Below are 26,970 nucleotides of genomic sequence, written 5' to 3'. Positions count from 1 at the left end.
CATATTTTCAAGGTGATATGTTACTATATATGAGATACATCTCTCAATGTGTTAAATAGTGGGGGTTTTTTTTCCCCTAACTACTTACAGAGTTCATATTAAACCAGTGAATGTTGCTGCTAAATGGAAAAAACCTGAAGAATGTCACGGGCTGAAGTTTGATGTCCATAAATACGCAAAAATTCCAAACCAAAGGCAAGTGTGTACAAAATAATTTATTACAGCATAACATATGTTGGCAATATTTTACAGTGAGTTTTCCATTCAACAATTTTGAATCTAAACAGATGACACACAAAGGAGAATTTTAATTAGAACAGTTTATTTGTCTTAATAAAATCCCCTCTTCATGAACTTGTATTTGCCTTTGAGGGGCTAGTTAATATTACTGAAATTATTTACATTGCAGTGAAATAAAAACAAACCAAGATTGAATGATTCCATTACAGTTTCCAGAAAACAGATTTTCTGTACAAGCCACAGTATAGTTATGTTTTGATAGCAGTTCTTATAGAATGTAAAGCTGTCATATGTAGCCATTTTGTCCAGCAATACTATGCTTTAAATAGGTATATTAGATTCAGACTTCCATTTTGATGTGTTGTATACTTAATAGTTAATGCACCAGAATACAAAGAAAAAGGTTCATTATGATTTGTAGTCAGCCTCTTTGTGCTCCCTTAAGTAGTTTTTAAGTGTAAAACATACTCCTCACATACCATTTGCTTTGCAGCACCTAAAGCAATAGTATTTAGGCATGAGAAGTACTGGAGTATTGGCCGTATGTGGACAACTAAGACTTTTAATGGAGGTAATACAGTAAACTTACCAGTGAATTTTTATCATGTAGAGAAGAACTGTATTCCCCATTACTGTACCTTCTGCATTTGCCCAAAATTGGAGCAGCTTTTTCAACGTAAGTGTCAATAGGTGAACAGATAGGGAGAAACCAGAAGGAAAAAGAGAAAGGGGAAGATGGAACAAAGGACAAAAAACCAGTATCAAACTCGTTATGTTTTCTCAGGAAATTGCTTCAGGATACTCAAACTTCAAAATGTTAAACTGACCATAAACTTAAGGAAACAATAGCTATGGAACACAAGGTAGATAGAATAGTTTTCAAAAAGCCTTAGTTTGTTTTGTTGTTTGTTTTTTTTTTTTTTTACAGAAACTTAATCTTCATATCCATCAACACTGGTTCCATATAAGACACACACCTGACAAAAACATGCAAACCCCCAATGCTTTCATTGCCATTGTGCTTCAAAGGAAACCAAACTGACCAAAGATAAAAATAAAATTAAAAAAAAAAAAAAAAAAACAAAAACCAAAACAAAAACCCCCAAAACCCCAAAAAACCCAGCCCCAAAACAAAAAAAAACAACAAACCCAGAAAAAAACCCTAAAGAACAGTAGAAGACAAAGAGGGTAATTCAAGCAGCACTTCAGTCTTAATCTGCTAAAAAAGCTCAAATGATAATTTATTAACAAGATATGATCACATTTATCTGTAACAACACTTATGTGAAAGCAGTCTTTAATATCCATATTTTTTGTGAGGGAGGGCTGATGGATTATTAAAAGACTTAAAACTGTACAAGTATAAACATGAAAAATGCTGATTAAGGATAATGTTTACATAAATATTGGCAGTTTTTGTTGGGAGAAAAAAATAACTAATAGCATACTCCATTTCATATAACTATCCAAATATTTCGGTTTTTTTACCTGTTAAAGATATTAAAATACAACCCAGAAGAGCAACCCTGATCTGTATCCAGCCAGCATGTAATGAGAGTCAGAGTTTTGTATAGGTGTGCATGTAGGTATACACACACACAGGCTTGCACACACTACTTCAAATTTCATTACACAGCAAATCATGGTTAATGGCTGTATGGTTCACAGATGCAATGCTGCTATCGTCCTCGTTTGTGGCAGGCATAAAGGCAGACGTAAAAGGAAACAGTTTATGACATGCTGCTTGATATTCTTCACACTGAGTGTGGCAGCTTCCAAAACTACCATCAAGCAGTGCCTCAAAAACCTTTGTTAATGTCTAAAGAAACAAAAGTAACAGTTAATACATGTGATTTGCAATTGGTTTATTACTACAAAGATGTACTGTTAAACAATACTAATCTGAGCAAACCTTGTTCTTCCAAATAATACTAATTTATCATGATACATGAAGCATTATCCTGCAGTTAAATATACATTATTCAAGATCCCACACATTTTTTGTCTTTAAATACCGTATCTTTTACCTTCACATTTTTGTCTCTCATGTTTTTATCCAATCTAGTAGCAACAGCAATTGCTTTTTCTTGTCTTGATTTGTCCAGGAAATACATCATCTTTGCACCTTATTACAAGAAAAAACACAACATTTGGATAATAGCATTCCTAAATGCAATTCCGCATATACAGACACACAATCAAAAAACTTATAGATCAATGTGAATTAGGACTTCTTACAAGTTTTAATAAACCGTATTTTCCTCACTTATTTATAACTGAAAACTAACGAAACTAAAGCTATTTTGAAATTTATTAGAAGCGTAAGGATTGAGTAACACAGGAGATCTGCTTCCGCAAAAGTGAAATGCCTCACTTTACTGAAAACCTGTCAGTCAAGAAATACACATGAAGAATATATTGGTGACGCAGCCCTTCAAGTCAGCAGGCTGAAATTCATCCTACAAATGTAGAACTGAATAACAGACATTTTCTCACAGATACTTCGAATTCTTTTGGAGAGTACTGGATGCAAGTGAACAATACAGTTACTTAAACAATTGTGGAACACAGTCCAGAAGAAATTCAGACCAGTATATGTCCGTGTGGCAGCAAGTAAGGCCAAGCTGGGCCACGAACGTGGAGGTGAGTGAAATAGCTTCGGTGCAATGAAAGCATAATGCAAGTTCGGTGCTTTGCCTGGACTAGACTACACTGGTGAAAAGTTACGACACCGCATTAATGTACCTATGCAGCTTCCCAGACAACAGTTTATCAAAACTGGTCTTGGCCATCTCTGCAAAATACTGTGTTGCTCCTCATATCATAGCTGCCTTAATTTAAAATCTCATCTTAATGACCATGTAAGGCGTATCATATACTTTTCCTTTCCCAAATACGAAGTCCAGACACACCTCACTACATAATTACTACAAAGAACAAAAAGCCTAAGAAATCATTTACTGAAAAAAAAATAAACACCCACATTCTGACTGTATTATCTCCTTTTGCTCAACTCACTTCCCCAATTATTAAATTTGTTTTCCTAATTACAGTTTCTTAAGTTCCTACTGCTTTTTATATCCAGAGGGTTTCAGAAAATAAACTGCTAGACTGAATATATGTGGGTTTGAGTCATCATTGTCAAAAAACTTATTAAACTTAAACTAGTTACATTTTTTTAAAGTCAGGGGGGGCTATGGTACAGAAGTTGAGAAGGAATTAAAATTCTGCTCAATTTTTTTACTAGTAATCATCTTAAGCTAAGAAAACACTCATTTGTACTCTCAGACTTAAGGTTTGGGTCTTTCAGACCCTTACATTTTCAAACTTGAATTGAAGATTACAGTTTAAGAAGTTATAAGTTGTACAGTAAATTTAAGTCAATCACTTAAAACATAAACAGTTTCAGCATAAACAGAAGACTGACACATAGGTGAAGACCTAGAGCTACCAAGGACACGCCTATGGTTAGTTCACTCCTGATTTCACTTTAAAATCCTAATCCCACCTTTGTTCCCACTGCCTGTAAATGGATACACTGTTGATCACAGTGATCAATGGACCTTAAGGTCCCCTGATTGACCCCAAGGAGCTTTTATGCATTTAAGCCCCTCACCTCCAGAGTATGGATAGACTCACCTTCTTCCAAGGGGTCCCTGACATCTCTCTAACATGGGTGCCACCACTGTCAATGATCTAGCTTGGGCTCTTCTCAAAGGCACTAAGATGTACACAGTGTGAAGCCAAACTCAGAAGTTTGACAGTCTTAGCCTGTAGAATTACTATGACAAAGTGACTGTACTATTTTCGACAATAACAGAGGACCAGAAAGCAGAACCTGGAAAACATCCAGTTAGATGCCTAACAATGACAAGAGTGGAAGAACACATTGGTAAGAATTGGGAGCAATTGCCTGCTGAGATATCTGTACTTGACTTCCCAAATCTTGAGCCTGGCTCGCAGGGAAGTGGTGCGAGTATTCCTCTCAAGATGCTGTCCTGAAACAGGGATCTTTTAATGGCCTCTATAACTTTGGGGTAAGTTACCTAACCTTCCTTTAAGAGAGATGAGCAATCTTCTGAAGCTAACTTTCTCTGGTGATTCTGGGCAGACCCTGGGTAACTTTTACAAACTAGGTGAGATTAGTACTGTTCTAAGTACTTTATGTGCCTGATAAATCTCCACTTATTTTTGCTTCCTAACTGCTGCAGAGATGTTTTGTTTTCTCCTCTATTAGCTTCTCAGGTGAACAAATTATTATTATTCCAAAACTTTCTGTACTCACTACACATGACAAATTTCAACTCCAACTTCCTTTGACTTAACTTCAGTAGCTACTTGTAGCTTTTCTACACAAACAGTGTAAGAGTGTCATATTTTAACATTTTCTTTGTTGACCATGAAGCTGTAAAGCAAAAGGAGAATAACAAGTCTCTCATGGTATTTTTACTGATGCTGTTACTACATGACAAAGTGACAAGTAGGAACAGAGACATTCCAGCTGATAAGAAAACAGGGAAAAGCACTGCATCTAATAAAAGTGATTTTTTTGTTTTCTATTTTCTATCACTTCAAAAACTAGAATTTGCAACAGGAAGGATGACAATGCTTCCATACTTGAGTATCTATGGTGGTTTGATCACACTTTTTGGAGGCAAGAAGCAGGTTCCTTATGCATCTAATAAAAAAAGAGAACTCATTCACTTTTTTTAAAACAGTAAAAGCAAGCAGAAAAAACCCAATGTGAACATGTGAATTTCTGGCTCATTAGAATTTATGTATGAATTATGAACTGCAGATAAAGATTCTGGATTTAAATCACTTGAATCATCTCCTTTGCAAGAGCATTAAGAAGTTATACAAACCTGACAGTTGGTGCTGAATGGAGGTAGCATTGTGTTTGAGAAATTCTTCGTTAAAACTTTCCAAGTTTTTATTAACAAAGATTTTCTGCATTTCTTGAGTTAGGACCTTACTCACAATTTCTGGGAGGTTACTGTGGTCAGATACTAGAAGGCAGAAGGCAAGAGGGAGAGAAGAAAAAAAGCCATTTAAACAACTGTAGAAAACCGTGAAACCGTGAAGATCACTGCTAAAATTCCCGTTTTTAAAATTTGGGCACAGTAAGAAACAAAAACAGGCCAACACAAACATTACTGATGCATTTATAGATGAAACATAAAGAACGCTCTGTCATGTAAACTTTGTGGGGCAAATTCACAACACATACTTCGGTTCAGTCAGAATCTCTCTCCCATATCTGCCACTTATTTTCTTAAAACTTCAGAATTTCAAGGATCTTTGGAACACCTACTCCTCTGAAATCTAGCCAAGATGAATTATTGGGTCCACCTGGTGGATTAATGGAGAAAGGAGTATGATACAATACATACACAGTACCCTGCATAGCACAACCTGTGTTTTCTTGGGTATTACCATGGAAAACAAACCATTTAATTTATGTTCATATCAGTTTGTGTTTCAAGAGTATTTATACATTACAAAAATATGTAGTTATGTCCTTGTACAATATAACTTCCTGTATCTTTATACATACATACGTACTTCCTACGCACATACCAGCTTTAGAGAATTTAATCAAGCACTCATGTAGCCATGGGTTATTACTGTTGATAGCAAAAGCTCTTTTGACAGACTGTAACATTAACAGAAACTTTCCTGTGGGAAGGAGAAAAAAACAAAAACATACCAAGATTAAGAATACAGAACTTTTTCTCTTTATATCAACTACTGTTTTCTTTAGTAAATCCAGCACAAACATTAGAAACAAAGCCTACACAGAATTAGAAAGGAGATTTATTTTTCCCATCCAAATTGCTTAATAAGATAGAAATGCCTGCTGCTCAAACTCTGGCAACACTGCGTAGATGATGTTACTATCTGTTTGGCTGCTTTTTCCCCTAGATAATTAAAGATCACACTGCAAATATCTTTCTACAGCATTTATTGGTATATACTACAACTTACTTTGCTTTGAAGGTTTTTTGTTTTAAGGTGGCTAAACAGAAGTGCTATTTCCCCTATTATTACTGGATATGATGCAAACCCCTGCTTCAGTCAAGTAAATACCTATTCCAGACCATTTTAGGCTACATTCAGAGAACATAGGCTGCAGTGAAGAGTTAAAATTTTGTAAAGCAAAAATAAAATTATGCAGTACTTTACCTTTTCTAAAGTATATTTCAAATGCTAATAAATGTGTTTCTATGTCATCTCCAATAAGATTCTTGAGTGGTATAAGGAACTTAATGGCTTCTTCTAATGGATTTTCTACCTGTTTTAATAAAAACAGAGTGAAATTTAAAGCTTAAAATAAATGTCAAATTAGAGGACAAATATTACTTTTCTTTAGTGTAAACACAGATAGACTACTAAAAGGTATCTTTGCATGCAAAAATTATTTTATAAAAACCCTTGGATTCTTTTAGGAGAACCTGATAGTAATCCCGTATTATAAGCTTTTTATGATAATCACATGAATTTAACATGAAAGACCATGCTAACCCTTTCCAGTTTTTCAGGAACTAGCTCTTCCCTGGGTCCACTAGTTTCCTCCTCCTCTTCATCTCGCTTTTTCTTTTGATTCTTTTGTTGTCGCTCTCTTTCTGCATGTTTTCTTTCCTCTTCAAGTTTTGCTTTCTTCTGTGCTCTCCTTTGCTTGCTAAGCATTTTCTTCAGTTCTTTGGCAGAGAGATTTTCTACAGATTAAGGTAACAAATGGTAACTTGTATTAATAGAATATTTAATTAAAAATCTTGTTTCTTTCAAACAACACTCAGACATGCCACTACGCTCCTCCCCCATATCAAAATGGCATACTTTTACAGCAATTTCCATAAATATCAGCATTTGCCAGACCACCATCGCTATACAGTCCAACATAACTACTGGATTACTATTTACAGCATAACCCAACACTCGATCTTGCATATTTGCTCCTACATAATTGTTATGGAAACCTTGACTATTTGAAAGGTTAACTACGTAAAGTTGTTGCATCTATGCCAGGTTTTACCTTAGAAAAGGACAATGGTTTTCAAGTGTAATAATGAACTCCCATAGTAACTGTAGCTCAGCTTCCTTCTAATGCTAACTGGAAACATCCAGATGGATTTACACTCCATCTTAAAACAAACTTGTTATTTTTCATTCAAGTGTCTGAACAATATACAGCCATGATAATTGCATTGATTTTCTGCAAATGCCATGGGATAGCTAAACAGATGCAAGCAAAAACTGATATTGTTGGCATGAGGAGAGATAAAATATTCTGGTATGTATTAGCAGGACCATTATATGAGTCTTCAGGCTGCTGCTTGTGTTCAGATTTTTAGGCTGGACTAGCATTTAGATAACCAAGAAGGTTTAACAGTTGCATGAAAAGCAGAACGCACAAAACATGGTTTCCTACAAGTTCACACAGAAGTGAAGAGCCTTCAACCTTTCCATTCACCCCTCTTTTTCCTTTCCTGCTGTCACACTGACCTGACCAGTTTGGCCAGAATAATATTGTAGTTTCCACTCTGTTTACTGTGGTGTTTCACTAAGAACAGGATTTGCGCTAATAATGTGGCAAGGAACAGACTAATGGGCTACTGAGGGAATAACACATCTTTTTTGTGGCTATGGCACCACGACCTCTCCACCGGAACCCAGCCACCATTTGGAGATAGGGAAGCAAGGAAAAGCAAGCGTACTTTTTACCTTATTCATACAGTGCTGTCTTCCCCTGGGGCTGAGTCCACTGAATCCCAATACACAGCAGGCAAATGAACTAACACGACTTCTTAGACCCTTCCCCACCTTAGCTTCTATGACATATTGCTATCAAGATCCTCTGTCACACACCGATCTTACATTATATACAGGAACAAATTAAAGTTGGAGAGAAAAAAGATGCAAGTTCAACTGTGCTGTGAAATGTGCTTCTTTTTATATGTACTTCATTATACATCGACAGATATGGAAAAACTTATTCACCTCCGAGTGAAAGATAAGAATGTATTGGCAATATTAAGTGGCATTTTTGGTTTAACTTCTTCCCCCATGTCAAACATTCTTCCCTTTGCAAAGAGCCAGACATTAATTTCATCCCTTTAGTCAACAGCCACTGCAGTGCTGCCAGTAGCTGTGATTCCACAAAAGGAGAAGCAACTATTTATCTTAGAGGAAAAAAACTCATAACTCACTTGTCATTGAATCCTCAGATTTCCAAACCACACCCCACCGGTTTCCTAAGAAAGTCTGCTTTCCATTTAACACTAGTTTTGAGTAATTTCCTAAATATATTTATTTTGCTAATACATACTTATCCATGTATTCTCTGGTCCTGAAGTTATGTGGAAAATGATAAAATTTAATGCAGTGTTAACTAGTATTACTATGTTACAAATTAAATACCCTAGATCAAAATAAAATTCTTACAATTCAGACTGCTTTCCCACAAAATCTATCCGTTGTTTCATAACTTATCTGTTAATGACATTTATCTTTTGTTTAAATGGACAAATAGTTGAACTGAATTTGATTTTTCCTCTTAATATTCTGAAATGCCATTCTTCCCCAAGTATTCCAACTATAGCTATGTTCATTCATGACCTAGTTTTACAATATGATGAGAGGAGAACAGAGCAAAGAAGAGGAAAGCTGTAGCATATTATCTATGATTTTTTTCAGTTACCATACTGCGACAGAAAAGAGGAAAAACTTGTGTATGCTACAGCTCGTATTTATTCTATGGCACATAACTTAGCTTAATAAGCTTTTACATGTGTCATACACATGTGAGCCTCCATTATGGTCCAGATACCTGAATTCACTTCTTGTTCTTTGCTTTCATTGGTAAGAGGATTATCGTGGAGCTTCAAGTAGATTTCAATTGCTGATCGAGCAGCCTTGAAGTAGAAGGCATGTTTCCTGAGCACATCCTCTAATCTCAAAAGATCTACGTAGGCACGAAGAGTCATCTTTCTCATGCAGTATGTGTGGAAGTCAAATTGGTCATCCGTTATCTCAAAAAAATGCTTCAAGAAATAAAGAAAAAACACACAACTCTTATGCACTTCCCCAGCTTAGTCTATTTTTTCAATTAGATGCAGATGACTGAAGTTACAACTGGTATTATTTACAGGCAATATCTAACAGGCATAGAAATATCCTTACAATACTGACTATCCAAGAGAGCCTGTCAGTAGGGAAAAAGCCCACCCAGAAAAATCTCATTTTTTTTAACAGAAACTATAATGTGATTGTTCAAAGACTGAAGCATTTTTTAAAAAGCAAACTGAAATGTCGTTGTTCTGATTAAAAAAACAATTGGTAAAAGACAGCATACACTTAATGCACAAATAGTTGCATCATTAGGAGACATGGTGTTTTATATTGAATCCTTCTCGCTTCAAATAATCGTTTTTCACATAATGGCTAGGCATGACATCTTATCTATTACAATGAACCACCAAGTGTTAAGCAGTTTTTAAAAATCATTATACTAGAAACTTTATATGCAAAGAAAATTATACTGATGACATGAGCAAATATCTTCATTAGTGTGTGAGAAATATTGGAAAAGAAATTGATGGCCTTCACACCTACTTACCCTTTCTACCTCGTGGCACTTCTTCAAGGCATCACCATACTTCCCTAGCCTTTGATAAGCTGCAGCACATTCAGTCTGGAACCACATACACTGCATCTCATTTAGGTTTTCCATAGCAGAAGTTCCTTCCTGAAACAAGTGTAATTATCACTTTTTGCTATTATAATTTACCTGCTGCTCTTTACAACTATGGCTAGTTTCAGGCCATTAGTAGGAAACAATCAATTTTTTAACTACTTGGAATACGATAGAAAATGGATGTAATCACCCAGTGAGTGAGAATAATACTTGTGATACCCTGTGCTCCCCAAGACAGAAAAGAATAATTTAAAAAATTTAAGAAAAAAAAAATTATCGGAACAAAATTAGCATCTCAATGGATTTTTAAGATTAACTCATGCTTGTATACACAATCTTACAATTTGGGGGCAGAAAACAATGCTATTTTTAATAATCTTAAAAGTTCAGCAAATAATTTTTGTTGTATTCCCCCCCCCCCCCGTTGGGAATGTGGCATCTATTAGTGTAAAAATCCACCAATATGTTTACTGATTTATCATGTAGTATGAATAATTAAAAGTTTCTTAGAACTTGTTAGTCTAAATAAGTGACATTACATTTATACTTCATGCCTTTACATGAAAAAATCCTAGATGTATTCTTTATAGTTTCAATCCTCTAGATTAAGAATAAACAAACTGGAAGTACGTTCCACATCACGTGAATGCTAGCACCAGACATTCAGAACAGTCTTTATACCAGAAGGAAAACCCAACTCAATTAAATGTGAGCTGAGTTAAGATCAGATTTATCCTATCTTACCACAGGTACCTATGCTAGACTTCTGTATTTCTTGCTCTAACATTTCCAACAAGCATACACAATGAGTTTTTGGAATCAAATTTTCAATTGTTCGTGAAAATATCTAGAAAGCTCAGATTCACTTGCAAGTGTTTTCACACCTAAAATTAAGAATTAAAAAGCCTAATAAGTTTCTGTGCTCCAGGAAATCCCATATATGTCTTCATATTTAATTACATAATATGTAAAGCTGATGTTTAAGAATCTAAATTTGTTCAATGTCAAAAACACAGGATTTGAAGTGCTCAGCCCACCTTTTAAGGATAGGATTTGCTTTAACAAAATTTGTCTGTAGTACTAGCTTAAAACAACTAAATGTTCAAGTCCAAATTAATTTATGTTAATGCCAAATCATAACGAATAGAGTGCACATTCCTGTGCAGTTAGTTCAGATGGAATTACTGGGGATTGGATATAAGGAAGAAATTCTTTACTTTGAGGAGGGCGGCACACTGGCACAGGCTTCCCAGAGGAGCTGTGGATGCCCCGTCCCTGGAAATGTTCAAAGTCAGGTTGGATGGGTCTTCGAGCAACCTGGTCTAGTGGAAGGTGTCCCTGCCCACGGCAGGGGGGGCTGGACTAGATAATCTTTAAAGGTCGCGTCCAATCCAAACCCTTCTGATTCTCAATAGTTATTTACCACTGAGTGTAAGAGCATTCATTATCTTAAAAACGGACACTAATAAAACTTTTGGTCAAAAGTTACAGGAGTGAAAAATAAACTGCCAGAAGCAAACAAACCGCTCTTCATTAAAGCAATATACTTACCCTTGTGAATTTAGAGCACATCTCCTCTGCATCCTTCACCATATTTGCTCGCAGCATGTATTTAGCACATTTAGAATTGATAAATCTGTCCGCAGTATCCAAAGACTGTGCTTCATCCATCCATTTGGCAGCTTCCTTGAGGTTACCTACATGCTGTTAGGAAAAAATTAAATCATTAACTTTCATTATAAGCCTGCTATTGACCAACTCCTGAAATCTATAGTTACTGCTATTTCTCCCTCAGAAATTAAAAGGCAGTATATTATTGTTCACTCCCTCCTGCCCCCAGATTTTTTCAGAATCACAATTTGCTGCAAGTTGTGACTTGCTTTGCAAAACAAACAAAAGTGTTCTCATTTTCTTCCTGACAGAACAGTGCCCCCCAAAAAAACGCATGAAAACTGATGCACATACCCATTGCTAACTGAAATACTATCCACACATTCACACCAGTTTGATGGTGTGGTTTGTTTTTTTTTAATAAACTAGGTACTCTACATGTCCAAATTTACTTTTACCTTGTAAATTTTTGCTTTTAAATAGAATAGTTCTATTAATGTTGGAGTGCTTGCAATTGCAGCATTAATGTAATCCAAGGCCAAAGAACACTGGCCAAGTTTGTCAAAGTGCTGTGCCAGGAAATATCGAACCCAAAGCAGTGTCGTTGGGGGCTCTTTCTCTCCGTTTTCTGCAACAAAATGGAAGTACAGTGACCAGTAAGGTTTAAGACTGCATTTGAAAAACAAACGCTAAAAACAAAGCTTGGCAAATTCAGCAAATATTTTCTGCAATGCATTCATTTACTAGAAGGTATTACAACTATTTTCTTGCAAAAAAGTATCAACGCTTCAACAGTTCTTGGTAACCGCCATAAACAGTAATAGTAATTACAGTGTAATTAATGTAAGACCATAGAAACTTACCACATGTACTAAAAAGGTCACAAGTTTTCAAAGAGGCTTCATAACCAGTAACAAGTTCTTGGATTGTAGAAACCTGCATATAAAAAAACCCCTCAAGTTATGTTCTACTATCATGTTTACAGAAATTAACACACTGAAAAAAATACCTGGGCAAGATTAGAGAAACTACACTACAATAATTACTTAGTTTGGAAAAAAATTGGATGCATCTTCATATAATTTCCTTCACCTTTCACATGCTACCTTTGATCACCCATTTTAACTGGTGATACAGCAGGGAAACAGGTGTAATGTTTAGCAGCTTACAGCAGAAAGTAATTGAGTACATTTGATTAGTATCCTTTTTAAGTTGTATTTTGGAATTTTTATTTATGCTGTTAGTTTTTAAGTGTCCAAACTGATCCAACTGAAGAAAGGTGCTTTGGAGAAGACCTCATGAACTTCCCATAACAATGAAGATACAGAAGAAACTTCTGTGGTTTTCTGGCAGGCTGTTATGTACCATTAAAGATATTTTGTTGTTGTTAAAAAGGTATTGTTGCCTAGAATCCAGGCTGCATCTTTTCCTATAAAAATCTATATCTCGATCGATTTAAGGCTAACATTTTCCAAAATCAGACCTTGTCAACAATGTTGTTTATTCCACAGTTGACTCAAAATTCACCCACAGAGTTTTGCACTCACACTAGACAAGTTTGACATTTACAATACATACAAATGTTAGTATCTGTGCATTTCATGACAATGAAATATTCCAATACCAGGACTATGGCTTACAAGTGCCATGTAGTATTTCTAAGCATTTTATGAAATGCTCAACCTGTTTTGTAGCTACATTCTAAATGTGCCTGCCATATCCAGCAAGTAACCAGCCTCTTAAGGAAACAAGAACAATACAATCTACGATATATACCCAAAACACAGAAGGGACTTAAAAAATAGGATTTGACTGTAAGCATAGCAGGATAACAGCTACATTCACCAGTCAGGTGAAACCTATAGATGGTTAAACACTAAACCTTCAGTGGTTAAAAGTAAGATGATCTCACATCAAAAAAATTGGTTGCAAGAGTAAAATCAAAAATGTCATGGAGAGACAGCAAAATTTAAAAAAGCAGAATTTGACAAAGCATGCATCCACTTCAAGATACACTTTGGGAGAGGACGGGAAGGGAATAAACCTTGTTCTAGAAGATCAAAGTATACGATTTGAAGGATTCTGTATTTAACCTAGTTCAGCACAACAGGCAAGAAAAGCAGGACAAGTTGTTTCAAAGAGAGCAGAGAAGGTGAGATGCCCAAGTCATACACAGCCAGTGTAAATATCTCAAGTAGAATAAAACATATAAACATATACACACACACACACATTCTGGAAAGCTCTGGGCAAATCTTGTAAGAAATGGTTTCTGGTAGCAAAATCTCAAATACAATTAAATGTTACTAGAGTTCAAATAACTACAAAGTGATAAAGGAATGTAAAGAAGTCACAAGTAAATAGACAAAAGCAAATAAATGCATTAAGCTGTTCTCTGGCCTCAGACATCTATTTCCTAAAAGAAACTTTCAACCACCTCAGAAAATCTTTGAAGATTCTCTTCTCTACAATGAGTCCAAATGCAGAAGTAAGCATCTGCTTCAGGTAGCAGGCTTGTAATGTGTATGTAAATGCAACAGAGCTAAGTGTTATTTCCTTGCTGCTTTTCACTGCAACTTTGAAGTATTCCCAAAGTTATTCTCATCTGGCTGTTAGTACACTCAAATTTCTTTGACACCAACCAGCTTTACTAGACTGCAAGTGAACTGTGTGTAAAGGGAGAAAGACCCCTTCATTTCCTTAATAAACATACCCCCCACCCCCCAAGCCATATCATTTTTTCCTGTACTGCACACTTGGAGTATGGCTTCACGGCTGGACAAACACCATGCTACCACCAAAAAGAAAGGTGCCATCATCTCCAAGCCACACATGACTGGTCTCTGCTTTGGGTCAGCGCTAGTGGCTGTATCCAGGGTTACAGGTGATTTACTCCCTGCTCCACCTCAGCATACAGATGCCCAGTTACTAGTCCCATCATCGGGGGAGTTGGCAGTGGATAGATCGGGGGTAGTGATACAGTAAGAAAGCCTCTCTTCCTAGCAGGAGGGTCTTCAATTAGTTCACAGCAACAGCAAAATCAAATCCTCTGATCCTGAGATAATGGACAATACCAAACCGTACCATGTTTTAAAAGATGGTAAGTTCTTCCATATTCAGAACTCTGCAGTGGTTTTGGCTTCTACAGACCAAGAAACTACACTGGAATTGTCATTCATGAAAAATACTTTGAACACCACATTTGGAAACAAGTATTCAATGAAAGCAACAGCTACAAAAACAATGTAAATCTCTTAGGTTATTGCATGCATTCTTGATGAAAATGACAGTATCTTTGTTTCTCATGACTACTCAGAATTTTTTCCTCCTTTTCATGCTTATGCTTCAGTCTCTTGCTAGTAATTTAAGTAAATAATTCCACATTCATCTGCTGCTTCAGGGAACAAATGATCTGGAAATATGAACCCTAATTTCTGTGTCCATATTAACTGCAAATTTAGTAGTAAAATCTGTCTCTTGGATTTACTACCATCTATTAGCTGTATTCTAGAGTCACCACTGCCATCTTAAAGGCAATAATATTTTACTATTTCTAAACGTTACAGCATTCTTCATAAAGATAGTTTTACAATTTCTAAAAATCAAGCTGAGCTATCTGGAAATACCAAGACACCGACCATGAGTTAATTTCAAACAGTATTATTCTAGGAAAAAAGTTTCAGTTATTCCCTTGCCGTGGATCTGAAAAAGCTTAAGGTATTTCAAAAGCATAAGTGAAGTCATCAACAAATCTCAGGTTTTGTTATGACAAGAATGGAGCCAATTCCAGAACTGGGGCCACTAGTTTCAGAAGCCTCTTAAATAATAAAAATTCAAACCTCAAACCTTTTCACAGGTCACTACCTACAACTTTAATTTCATTACAAAAGAACAATAAGCTAAGAAGCATGAATCCAAGAAGGGGGAAATGGGGTTTAGCCTTCCCCACTAGCAGAGATAAACGAAGTGCTCATTTTCCCTCCTATACCTTATATAAAGATTAAAATTGCACATGCTCACAAACCAGTACAGATTCTTCTCAAGTGCAGTAAATCTTGAAAGTTAAGAAAGCATCTTCCACACTCTGTACTACTTGAAGCAAAGATTCCACAAAGGCCAGAATGGTCTTTTTAATCCATTCCCATGCAGTTTATTTCCATTGGAAAAGATGGTTTCATAAGTAAACTTTGAGTAAATGCCTTTAAATGAATATTTGAGAAATACAAACTGAGACTGGAATAAACATCATGCATACACATCTTAAATTCTTTTTAAGCTGTAAGAAACAAGAACACAATTCACTTCAACCCCAATTCTGAATTACTTTTTCCTGCGAGCATTAGTTTTTAACTACCTGATTATACTGAGAAATATTTTGTGTCCCCTTTTGTAAGGGACAGCCTAAGGGAAAGTTACTGTTTTCCAGGTGAATGGCTGATGGCTAGAGCTCTTTTATCATCGCTTGTAGCTATTACAGTGGCACCTATGGGCCAGTCATTAAATGGAAATCTGTGCTGCATGCTATGCCATATACCAAGTGACTCCTGCCACAGAAATTTTTCTTTAGACAAAGACCAAAAGGGGACTATCAAAGATAAGAACAAATGGGATGTTAGGGCTACAATAGCCTAAGTCCTAGTTCGATTTTTTTCTTCCCCTCTATACTCCATGTAAGAGGCAAGTTGAATGGAATGACAAAGGAATGAAAGTAAAGAGAAAAGCAACACTGAAAGGTTTTTAAGAAACATATATAACAAAAGTGAGGTGAAATACATAATGGAAGATGAAATCAGCCCATGAGTACAAAGCAGGGATGCAAATTTTTCAGAGACCTAAACTCTATGGTTCATTATTATGGAAGTTAAATTACTAAATTGATTGTATATCCTATTATTACAGCAGCTGCAAAATATTTTGTAATAGACTTCTGTTTCAATGACAGCCTTGAAAACACTAATGCTGTATTTCCTTCTTCAATGAAACAACTGCAAGAAAAGGAACTGAATTATTAATACCAATCATAGAAATAGTGACATCCTATAGAGTGGTCAGACTTAAGCTGTGTCAAGAGCTTTTTTTTTTTTTTAAAAGGATTCAGCTTGTTAATTTATCAGACACAATCACTACATTTAAGTTTCTTTTTCAGTTGCTGCCATTATAGATCAGTAAGAAGTTACCAGCATTTCCACTGCACAGACGGATTAAAAGCTACTGTAGGCAGTTTCAGAAGCAATCCATACATTTAAGGTTTTGCACAGATTTGAGTCCCTACCTTCTGAATTCCTGAGAACATGTTTAGTATTATCTGCACTGTTCTCAATAGCAAACAGCCAAAAGGGAAAGTTTGAATACTGCTACTGAGATTTAAAGTTTCAAGGTGCATCTATAAAGCTGCCCAAACAAGGAAATATGCTACTGACCTGTAGATATAGATGCAATGGTGGTCTTCAGTTAAGAAAATTTAGTTATGCATTAGTGCAGAAGAATATTCACAAATCCCAAAAATACTCTAGAAAAATGTGCTCTATTATGTGCTTTTGTAAAGAAATTTAACTATTACAAAATTCATACATATTTACACTACTGAGATACAGGCAGGGTGTACATTATCTTGCCTTGAACACCATCAGCAATGAAAAGCCTACAAAACAGCAGGGAAGTGTAAAAAGATAGCAGACAGGAACAAAGTCACACATTGCTTTGCACAAATATGTGCAGAGTGACATTTAAATAACTCAGATGGCCCATCATCATCATGCATCAAATGGATCACTTCTGGGAATTACCACACGGTAGGAGACTGATGCTTCACAAAACCACTTTGATTGTTTCTTTATGGAATGCCTAATAATCATATATACCAGAAGCTAAGAATTTGCATGTTGGTTGTTTTTGTTTTGTTGTTGTCTTTTTTAAAGAGAACTAAAAATTTTTGAAGACTAGCTATTCACAGTTCTGTACTGCACCTACAATAATTTTAATTATTCAGTTACTTTAATGTGAGTAACTTTTTCTTCTCCTTTAAGCAGCTGCACAGTTCACTGCAACCCATTCCAAAACAGTAACTGGTGTCTTTAAGAGGACGCTGCTGTCCCAGAAAATAGTCCAACCTCACCTCAGTGGCAAATGTACAAAGTTCTGAAATATCAGCATCTCAAGTTGTACCTTGTTCTTCAAACAAAATTCAATGGATGCTACAAGTTTGAGACCCCCCCCATGACAGAGCTGGAGCCTTTTCCATGTGGGAACACTCTGCCTGATTCCCTTCATAACCTTCCATAAAGGGCTAGAGGAGAAAAATTAGCCAACAGTTCTTCACTTCCCAGTACGTGACCCAATGAGGCTTCTCTTAAACTTCTGAGTATTTACTTCTCCGTAATCACAGCAAATAGGTATAAAAAAAAGAAATTTCACAAGACTCTCACCTAATCAGATTCATCTGTCTCAGAAAGCTCTTGAATTGAACTGTAAGAGAAGGATGACATAGAAGGATCATTCTATAGTCAAAAGCCATCTAGTATCAGTACTTAGACTGGAAAAACCAAAGAGCTAAAAGTCTGGGTGCTTCTTATTCCCCACATACACAAGGGCTTGCACAAACACACATCTCCTTTGAGACACTCAATACTGAAGCAGTACGTAAAACCTTCGGTTGCAGGAAAAAGATCTGTAACATCCAGGAATATAGTTAGCAGCCTGAAAAAGTTCAAACACTAACTGTATTTTGGCTCAAGTATCAGATATGTCCTATACAGGCATTCCCTTAATTTCAGAGGCAGTTCTCACATGGAGCATTACCCTCCTGACCTTCAGTTTGCAGACAATTTTAGAGACAACTGTAGCCCTTCCTGAGAGGGGAGTGGGTTGCTGCTAAACTTTTCTCCTCCCTTCAAAATAAGGGAGTAATTTCACAGGAACATCTTCTCTCATATTGATAAAGCACTTCTACTGGTCTAGCAAAAAGATGTCTACTGCACAAGGGCCTGAAAGAGAGAGGGAAAACAGCAGGTAGAAGGGGATACCCTTCATGAAGTTGCTCATCTTCCACAGGATGAAGGTCTTCTGTGCTGGCAATGAAATAGGGTGTTTCCTAAGACAGATATTCACTATTCTGTAATCTGAAAATTTGGCTCAGATGTCAGATGGCTGCATTTTCTTATGATTCAAAGCATCAATATGGGTGGTCTTCGTCACTGCGAAGCTTGATTTCTCAGCTGGTTCTGAGTGGGAGAAGGACTGCAAAAACCAACCTGTAAAGGCAATATTTCTGCATGTCACATTTTCACTAAGGTGAAAGAATGCATACAGGGGGAAAAAAAAAAAAAAAAAAAGAGAAGAGCATGTGTTCTTGCCCTTCAAAGAAAGGTTATGCTATCTCTCCTCAAAACTGGGAATTGAACAACCTTTCTTCTTAAATAGAGAATTCTCCACAGTAGTTTATTTCCTGAAGAAAACTTGTTTCTTGCAGGTAATGTACATGGTGCTGACAGTGGTGGCCCTGCAGGTCACAAACTGATCCCCAAGCACCACATGATTTGCGATCAACACAAACATCTCTGAATCAGATGAGTACTTGTCTGAAAAACCAACTCCTAAAGATGCAAAGATTCCAATTTAATAGCAGAAAAGTACGTCTCAAAGCTGAATAATACAATCCCTTCATTTTCATCTCAAAGTACAATTGAATTTTGACAGTATTTCCCATCACCAATATTATAAGTAGTGCTTCTTGAACAAAGATCTCTGGTTCCCTGAGTAAGAATAGTATTCTTTATTCAGGAGAATGGGGTGTAGTCGAGTTTGTGACACCACTGTACTTGCACGGCAGAAGAGGCATCCACTAGACTTGGTAAGAATCTTTATGTCCGTGCAAGAAACTGAAAAATAGTTGTACTTCTCAAAATATCTAGAAAACGGTTGCAAATTGTTTTGCTACAGAGTACCCGAAGGAAATTTCTGTTGTGCAGCTTCAGAACAGTCATCGTCTAGAAAAGTTGGGATACCTAAAGACTGAATAACAAACTAAGCATTTCAACAGCAGCCTTTGCAAAGTGTTTTCCTTGGGCCAGAAGAAAACCACGCTGACATTAACAGAGAGTCTTCGTGGCCAAATTATTAGGAGTATCTTTCACAAGACAGAAAGAAGTATCCAGTACATACCCTGAAGCAATACTCTAAATGCCTCATGGGAAATGGAGAAGCAACAATAAAAACACTCCGCAAGAGTACTACGTCAATACTTGGAAGTCTTCGCTACGATGAGATGTTATCTAAGAGAGAGATAAGAAGGTGCTCACTATGTGCAGAATCAGTATCAATGGACCCTGAAAAATATTTATGAACTTACTACCAGTTAAGTTAAGACAGAAAAAACAGAAAACAGTTGCTGGCTCTGAGTTCTGGAAAAGGCCTTTGAAGACAACATTTTGAACAGGGCTTGTGGCTTGTCTGTGGCACACAATAACAGTACCAAACCACCCCTTTCTTGAGTTGTCTCTGTTATCAGTCAATTTGAGACAGTGGTAATCATTCACACACACACACAAAACCAGCCAACACAACAGAGCTGAAAGCTGGGGAGCTGAACCCACAAAATAATGAAGAGGCATACTATAAAGAGTTGCTTTTCTTTTGATGCTATGCTGTCTACACCATTCTAAACAGAACGTTCCCCCGAAATAGCTTAGCACTAAAAAAAAAACACTCCGATACAACGATGACACAAACAAGAACATCTTCTAAATTACTATTTCTTGCATGATTCTTTTTCAAAACTCCCTTTGCTCAGAGACAACTTTGCAGCCTCCCTGAAAAGGGCTACTTGATTACTTGTGATGGATGAGACAGACATACAGTTTGGCAAGGAACTTGTACCCCCTTCTCTAAGGCCCTAGAGACACTGCACAGGAGGATCCTGGGTTTGGAGCCAGTTAAGCTCTGCCCATGTGTTAAATTTGCAACCTGGAGTCCCCATCTCTACAAATACAGATGCTTAGATGTGAACTTTCAGGCCTGAAAAATATTTATGAATGGTAGCAAAGGTACACTTCTGATGATCTATTGTATCTAACATGGCCCCATCACATGATTAAAAGCGTTTCAATCCAGGGCACTCCGACCGTACCTTTCTGGATGGAAATACTGATGGGAAGGAAGCTTCAAATAAACCAGCTGCCAATAGGCTGGAAAAAAAAAAGCTCATAAAAGCTCATAAATTCAATTAATCACATCAAGGGAAAAAAAAGGGGGGGAGGGTAGCTACATCTTAGAAAAAAGGGTTAACTACAGCCTAATGAAGACAAGAAGCATCTTCATCTACAACCAAGAGATGATTGGCATGAATTGAGATGTGCTTTTTATCCAGGCAAAGAACAGAGCGTGCCAAACATACAAGCCAGTTGGCACACTTGCACTGCACAAAAGGTCTGAGTTCAGGCTCTTCCAGTGTATCCACACAGGAAGATGTATATGGGTAGCTACCTAAAGAAGTGCCATTTCCTATGGCTTACTATAAATTTCACTAAAAGAATATTTAAGATCACAACATTTAGAAGCTTACGCAGTTCACAGAAGAAACAAAAAACCTCTTCAGCAAGGCTCACACTGGTTGATTTTAATTTTTTAAAGCAATGTTCCTCCATTATTTAAAAAAGTAAATGTCCCATTGAGCTACTTTGAAACATAAGACATAGACAGATTCATCAGTATAAAAAGGAAAAGGTGCAGGGTATGCAAATGACTAAATATTTCCATTTTTTACTCAAGGCCACTACACATTAACTTACTTGCAAAAACTTCCTTAGTCTTACTTTAGAAGTTTCTGGTCCACAACTTGTTATATAGCCAATATAATTTACCCCACCCAATGAGGTATGAACAACAGAACAAGTCCATAGAGACTATTAAAATAAATTACTCCAATCGTGAAAGGTTATTCAGCTTCATATGGAGGATTTCCATTGGTTACATTTTAGTATATGGCTAACATCTGAATGCAATAAAAACCACAATCAATTAAAAGTTACTTTCTCACCTCATACCATGAAAGTAGAAACAGGAAAACATGACAAGCAGCCTTCTACTTAACACAAGTCTCCTTAGATTTCTTATGTATCTGACATACACAGATGCCAAGTTTCTTCCGCAAGAAGCTTTACTATTTTGTGTAACACCCAATGAAAGTGTGCCTTTGAAACTTAACAGCAGTTCGGATGCAGGTGCATCTCTATTTTTAAATTTATTCAACTGACCCATCAATACTCACTCCTGCTTCCCTAAGAAAAGCACCGCTGAAGATGGGTGTATGCTCATGCATACACACAGGGCAAGACAAAAATCTGTCACTTGCAGTGAAACACACATCTAAAGGGAAGTTCCACGGTCATTTTAAATTAACCTAAATAAAAGTCAACTGCCAAAAAAATAATCAGTGGGTTTTCATTTAGATCTGTTCCTTGATCTAGTTTGCTAAGCAGCTGCACAGAATCTTGCACCACCTTTCAGTGGAAACCTAGGTCTTCTACAGTCAGCTTCAAGTACCTGTAAAATCACCTTTCCACTTGGCTTACAACTGGCCATCTTGACCCACCTAGCAGAAAATTTTTATTATTTACTTTCCTATAAAGCTAATCCTATGGTATCGTGTTTAGTCAGTAACTTCAGCATTTCTCAGTGTGTGGTGGCTAAGCAGACATAATTCTCAGGAATTTCAAAGAGCTACCAGCTTGTAAGGTCTGGCTAGCTGCAAAGCATTAACTCCACAGTACCGTATTTAAAATGGAAAAAAAAAGCAAAACACTAAGCCACCCCAGAACCCTGGAAAGTTATAAGCTTTCTTTGTTCCCTGACCATCTAGAGAAATCAGTTACATGTTTTGTAAGCAGCAGAGAAAGTAGCCTTCTATTAGATATGTTTCTTCAGAGCTGATCTACACCCTAAGGAAGTTCACACATTTTGGTTTACTGTATATTTTCATAGCAAGACTGAGATGTAAGAGCTTTATCTGCTTTTAGATTTTTCTTTACACTTAGTTCCTTACAACTAAAACACCTCCATTAATGACTTGTCATCACTTTCTAACATGAAATACATCCAATGCAGTGTCAGATACACTCAGAACTTAAAATTTCCTAAAAATCAAGCACAGGTAGAGCTCCTTGTTGCCCTGGATTAAGTTTGGACGTGTGCTTTATTATATACATCATTGCTAGTAAACTGCGTATCTTCCTGAACAGTACAGCTGCATTTCAGTAAGTTTGTGTGTAATCTGTACACACTTGACTAGATACACCATCAAATCCCTACTCCGATTCAGCATTTCAAGATAATACTAACTTGTTGTGGAAGTGAAGACTTCTTTTGCTGTCCACTGCTGCTAGCACTGGTAACAGCTACTCCCGAAATAAAACAAGTGATGCTTTTTTTCTAGTGTCAATACCACCAATGACCACACAGGCTACTTGAAAGACTACACTCCAGAAGAAAGAGCTTCCTTCATTTACCTAAATTATTTTAGTTTGTATTTGTCATTCAAAAAGTAACTTGTAACATAGTATTTTGTACACTTGCTCTGCTGAAACAGCATTATTTCTTTTTTAGGGCATACTATGTACAGGCATAATGAATTGTAAGGTGTACAATACAAGTAGCATTTGATAAACATTGCAATTGTTTTGCAGTTTTGACTGATCCATGCAACATTTCTAGTCATATGTGACTGGATTAACCAGTTTTTGTGTCAAACATCTGCACTAAAGACTTTGCACTTTCGAATTACTCTTAGGGGAGAGTACTCTCAGCTAGCGGAAAGCTGCTTAGTACGCCAGCTTCGCAGAGAGCAGACTACTCAAGCAGAATGGCAGATGAGTCACAAGAAGAATTGACTGCTGCTTTGGAAAGGTCTAGCACAGGTATGTTTACACACTGAAAGTACAACTCCACAAGCTCCTTTGGAGCTGTGCAACAGTATTAGAAGTACAAGATCAGTCTCATGTTAAATGAAACAAACCTTAGGTAGGATGACTATAAATACAAGAGCCAGCCATGAAGTTTAAGTGCTTCAAAAGTAACGAGTATTTAAACAACTCCTTAAAAGTTATTTTAAAAGCAATACTCCTTGAATATCTTTATCAACAAACCATTAGGGCACCTATTTGGGATGGAAAAAATGTAGGATTCAGCCAGAGTTGGAAATGAGGTCTTAACTTTGATATTGCTGGGAACAGTCAGAACTGCTCAACTCTCTTCCATAAGATGTAGCATCTGTCCATTCAGAAAATAAAGGTATGACTAGAGTAATTAAATAATTTTTCAAATGCAATCACACATCTAGCTATGTTACCAATATAAAGTTTAAATTCCCTCAAAAATTGAAGGAAACTTCAATGAAAATGTGTATTGGCTACAGGTGCAGAAAATACACTGCCTATAGTTAAGCTACGGAACACTTGAAAAGTATGAACATTAGTGTTCAGCTGTATCATAAATATTAACTAAATTGACTATGATGTTCATATCAGATTTCTACATAGGCTATCTTTTTTGGAAGTGACAGCTAACACAGATTAGCAGTTTACAAAACTGTCAATGAGAAGTTATAGAATTTGGAACACTATTGTGCAGGAACCTAGAGTTCAGTAGGACCGCAACACCACCATCAGAAAAGACTTACTGTCCCAGGAAAACTCCCTCACAGCTGTCAAGCCATAAAATGTATAACAATTAAAATAAAACCTAGGGACTGCACAAAAGACTAAAGGCTTGATTTAAGTTTCTTTTCTGATTTTATGCTTCCAAACACTGATCTTCCACTGCATTTTCAAAATAAGCTACAGAAATTTAACATGTCAGTCTACTACTGAAGTTTGCGTATAATTTAGAGAAGCCTACTCATTTATCTGCCATTTCCAGTTACAGAAAGAGAGAGCTGTAGAAAAAAAACACATTGCTTAAGCGTATTGGACATCTTTCATCTAGGAATTAGCCCAAAAGAATAAACAGACTATAAATGGGATATTATTCTTCCCCAGACATACTGTTACAGACATGACGGAGCCTTATGAAACAGTCTCTTACAGTTAGATAGTCATAAATCATAAAGTTGTGCTAGGACAGCACTTCATATAGAGGACTGAGGATCTGAAGATTACCCCCTTTTTTTTTTAATTCACAACACCCCAAATTAATCTACACTTAAGTGAACTGCAGATATCTGGTAAATTAAAACAACTGACATTTTCTTGATGTTAGTGTAGCATAGAAGAAAAATAATACTAAAATGCAGAGATGATGGGCTAGCTCAGACTTAACTGTTCTAACAGCAGTCCTGGGTCTAAATTACACTAAAGACAACAGGTTGTAAGGTACAAATCAAGGAGCCGCTCTAAAGCAACACAAATACAGATACTAAGCAACACAGTATAAAGTATTTTGTTACACATTTCTTCCTGAAGAGAGAGGGCTTACCTCATTTAACATACACCAGAGTGAATGAAATGGGAAAGAAATGGGATAATGGTCCATGAAAGTACTGACACCCACAAAACAGATTTCTGCTTTCATTTTCACATTGTCTTAAAACATCCAGAACAAGATTGTCCAACATGCTGAGCATTCCACATCAACTGATGTTAGTGAATGCTTCTAAAGATAAACTTCCCTGAAACCATAACTCATGAGTTATATGATCAATGCCTGCAGAATTTGGCCTTGACATCTTACTGCCTGTTTTAAATGTGTGGAGTATGGATAATACTTCTTCTCTTTATTGTACTGTGTCAAGACTAATAACTTGTGAGATGCGACATAAGCCACAGCATATGAGAAAACTGCCAAAAAATTTCTATTACACCACAGTATGTAAATACATTCAGAAAAATAGTATTCCTCATTTTAGAGCATTTGGCTTTCCAGTTTTACTATTACTCCTAATCATCCAGTCATAAAACTGTTGACACAATGGAATAAGTTAACAACAGCAGCACAAGTCTGTACTGAAAGTTTTAAGACGCTCGTAAGAACACAAATTCAGAGTAAACCAGTGTTCTAAGAGATCACTGTGGACATCACACAACTAATTTCAAGAGCAACTGTTTTCTTGAAAGCTTTTGGACAAGTCTGGGGACTGCACAAAAGAAAGCAAGTAATTTCATATAAGCAGAACATCAGTAGGAGCAACTATGAGCAGAGATGTTGAGAGCATTTCTTGTGGGTCTTCAGCTGGGTATTTGGAGCAGCTATTCCCAATGTAGACCACTTACTAAAAAAGCTCTCTTGATAAAGTAGTTCATAAGTCAGCTGCTACACCTATCAGCCCCTGACTTACATGCTACCTCAGGGACCCAAATTGTCAGCCACCAACATGTTTTACACTACCCATTCTCATTGCAGAGTGGAAGCATCCTATCTGGGCAGGACCTACAATGAAGTTTCTTATCCTTCTCCTTCCTCCACTTATTTTAAAGTTTCCTTACTCCTCCTTAAGACACTCCTCCTTAAGTTATATAGCAGAAATACTATCTTTTGCTATGAATATACCAGTTGTTAACCAGATCTCAAGCACGTCCACTTACCAGATTTCCCCTCCTGGAATTTTAACTCAGAGACACTACTTTCTAAAACTTGAACTGACAACCAGTATGAACAAAAGGCCCTCCTTGGTTGATTGATCTTAGAGTTATTTCTTCTTAAAACATAGACAGATTCCTAGTGAAACTAGTGTTTTTCACTTCCTTACATAATCCACCAATAGTTCACAGAGGGCATCTAACTACAAAAACAGTTGAAACTTGCTTTAAATTACTTTAGCTTTCCACATCAAGAAGAGAAAATGCCTTCTTTCCTGAAAGGATTAAAGAAAGATCTTCACTGGAGACAGCCTACCTTCCTGCGTAGACAGTCTTACACCTTTTTTTGAGACTGTTGTTTCTGATGTTTCTTCCAGCCAGACATTTTCTCTCATCCAGTATTTCCTCACAGTCTCCATGTTTTTAGTTACTCAGAAAAAGGGCACATGTGCACTAATGTCGAGCTTCAATGGAATCAACCAACGCACCTGCAACACAATCGACGCAAACCTTGATGTTGACTAATTGAAGATCTTCACTCTTTGGATTTTATCTCATGGATATAGAGACTAGCATGTATGGGGAACCAAAGAGTATTTCTGAATATTGCTCAAGCACAAAGAGAACTTTTTTTGGGGGGGTGGGGGGGTGGGGGGTGGGGATGGGGTGAGGGTAGCATTTCAAGATCCCTCTCTTGAGGAACAATAACAAGACTGTTAGTTATTTCTAATACATCTAGACAGCAGTTTACAGAATGTGAAAAATACTATATCCCATGCAATTGATTATACTTCAGGTTATTAGCTTTCAGCAGAAACATTCTGCCAAGAGCCACAGCTACATTCACCCTGAACAGTA

The 26,970-nt window shown here is 36.7% G+C and overlaps 1 protein-coding gene across 10 annotated transcripts in view; it reads right to left on the bottom strand.

Annotated features, from left to right (window-relative positions):
- Positions 1-305: 305 nt before the first annotated feature.
- Positions 306-26,970, bottom strand: part of NAA16 (N-alpha-acetyltransferase 16, NatA auxiliary subunit) — a 72,705-nt gene continuing 46,040 nt past the window's right edge. For 4 of the 10 annotated variants that reach the window (XM_049815848.1, XM_049815846.1, XM_049815849.1 and 1 more), the window contains 11 exons: positions 12,412-12,484; positions 12,007-12,176; positions 11,489-11,641; positions 9,860-9,988; positions 9,071-9,284; positions 6,766-6,959; positions 6,427-6,535; positions 5,806-5,919; positions 5,106-5,249; positions 2,268-2,365; positions 306-2,059 (listed from right to left, as the gene is read on the bottom strand). In XM_049815848.1, coding sequence (XP_049671805.1) covers positions 1,859-2,059; positions 2,268-2,365; positions 5,106-5,249; positions 5,806-5,919; positions 6,427-6,535; positions 6,766-6,959; positions 9,071-9,284; positions 9,860-9,988; positions 11,489-11,641; positions 12,007-12,176; positions 12,412-12,484 — 1,599 coding nt within the window. In that variant the 3' untranslated portion in view covers positions 306-1,858. Of the gene's footprint in view, positions 2,060-2,267; positions 2,366-4,857; positions 4,919-5,105; positions 5,250-5,805; positions 5,920-6,426; positions 6,536-6,765; positions 6,960-9,070; positions 9,285-9,859; positions 9,989-11,488; positions 11,642-12,006; positions 12,177-12,411; positions 12,485-17,973; positions 18,014-18,570; positions 18,799-19,708; positions 19,819-26,428; positions 26,601-26,970 lie in introns of those variants that run through there. The other 6 variants (XR_007507933.1, XM_049815847.1, XR_007507936.1 and 3 more) reach the window with 6 other exon arrangements.

Source organism: Accipiter gentilis, chromosome 13 (genome assembly GCF_929443795.1).
Source record: "Accipiter gentilis chromosome 13, bAccGen1.1, whole genome shotgun sequence".
NCBI lineage: Eukaryota > Metazoa > Chordata > Aves > Accipitriformes > Accipitridae > Astur > Astur gentilis.
Note: the sequence above shows the minus strand (reverse complement) of the source record. Positions and strands in the feature narration are given on the sequence as shown.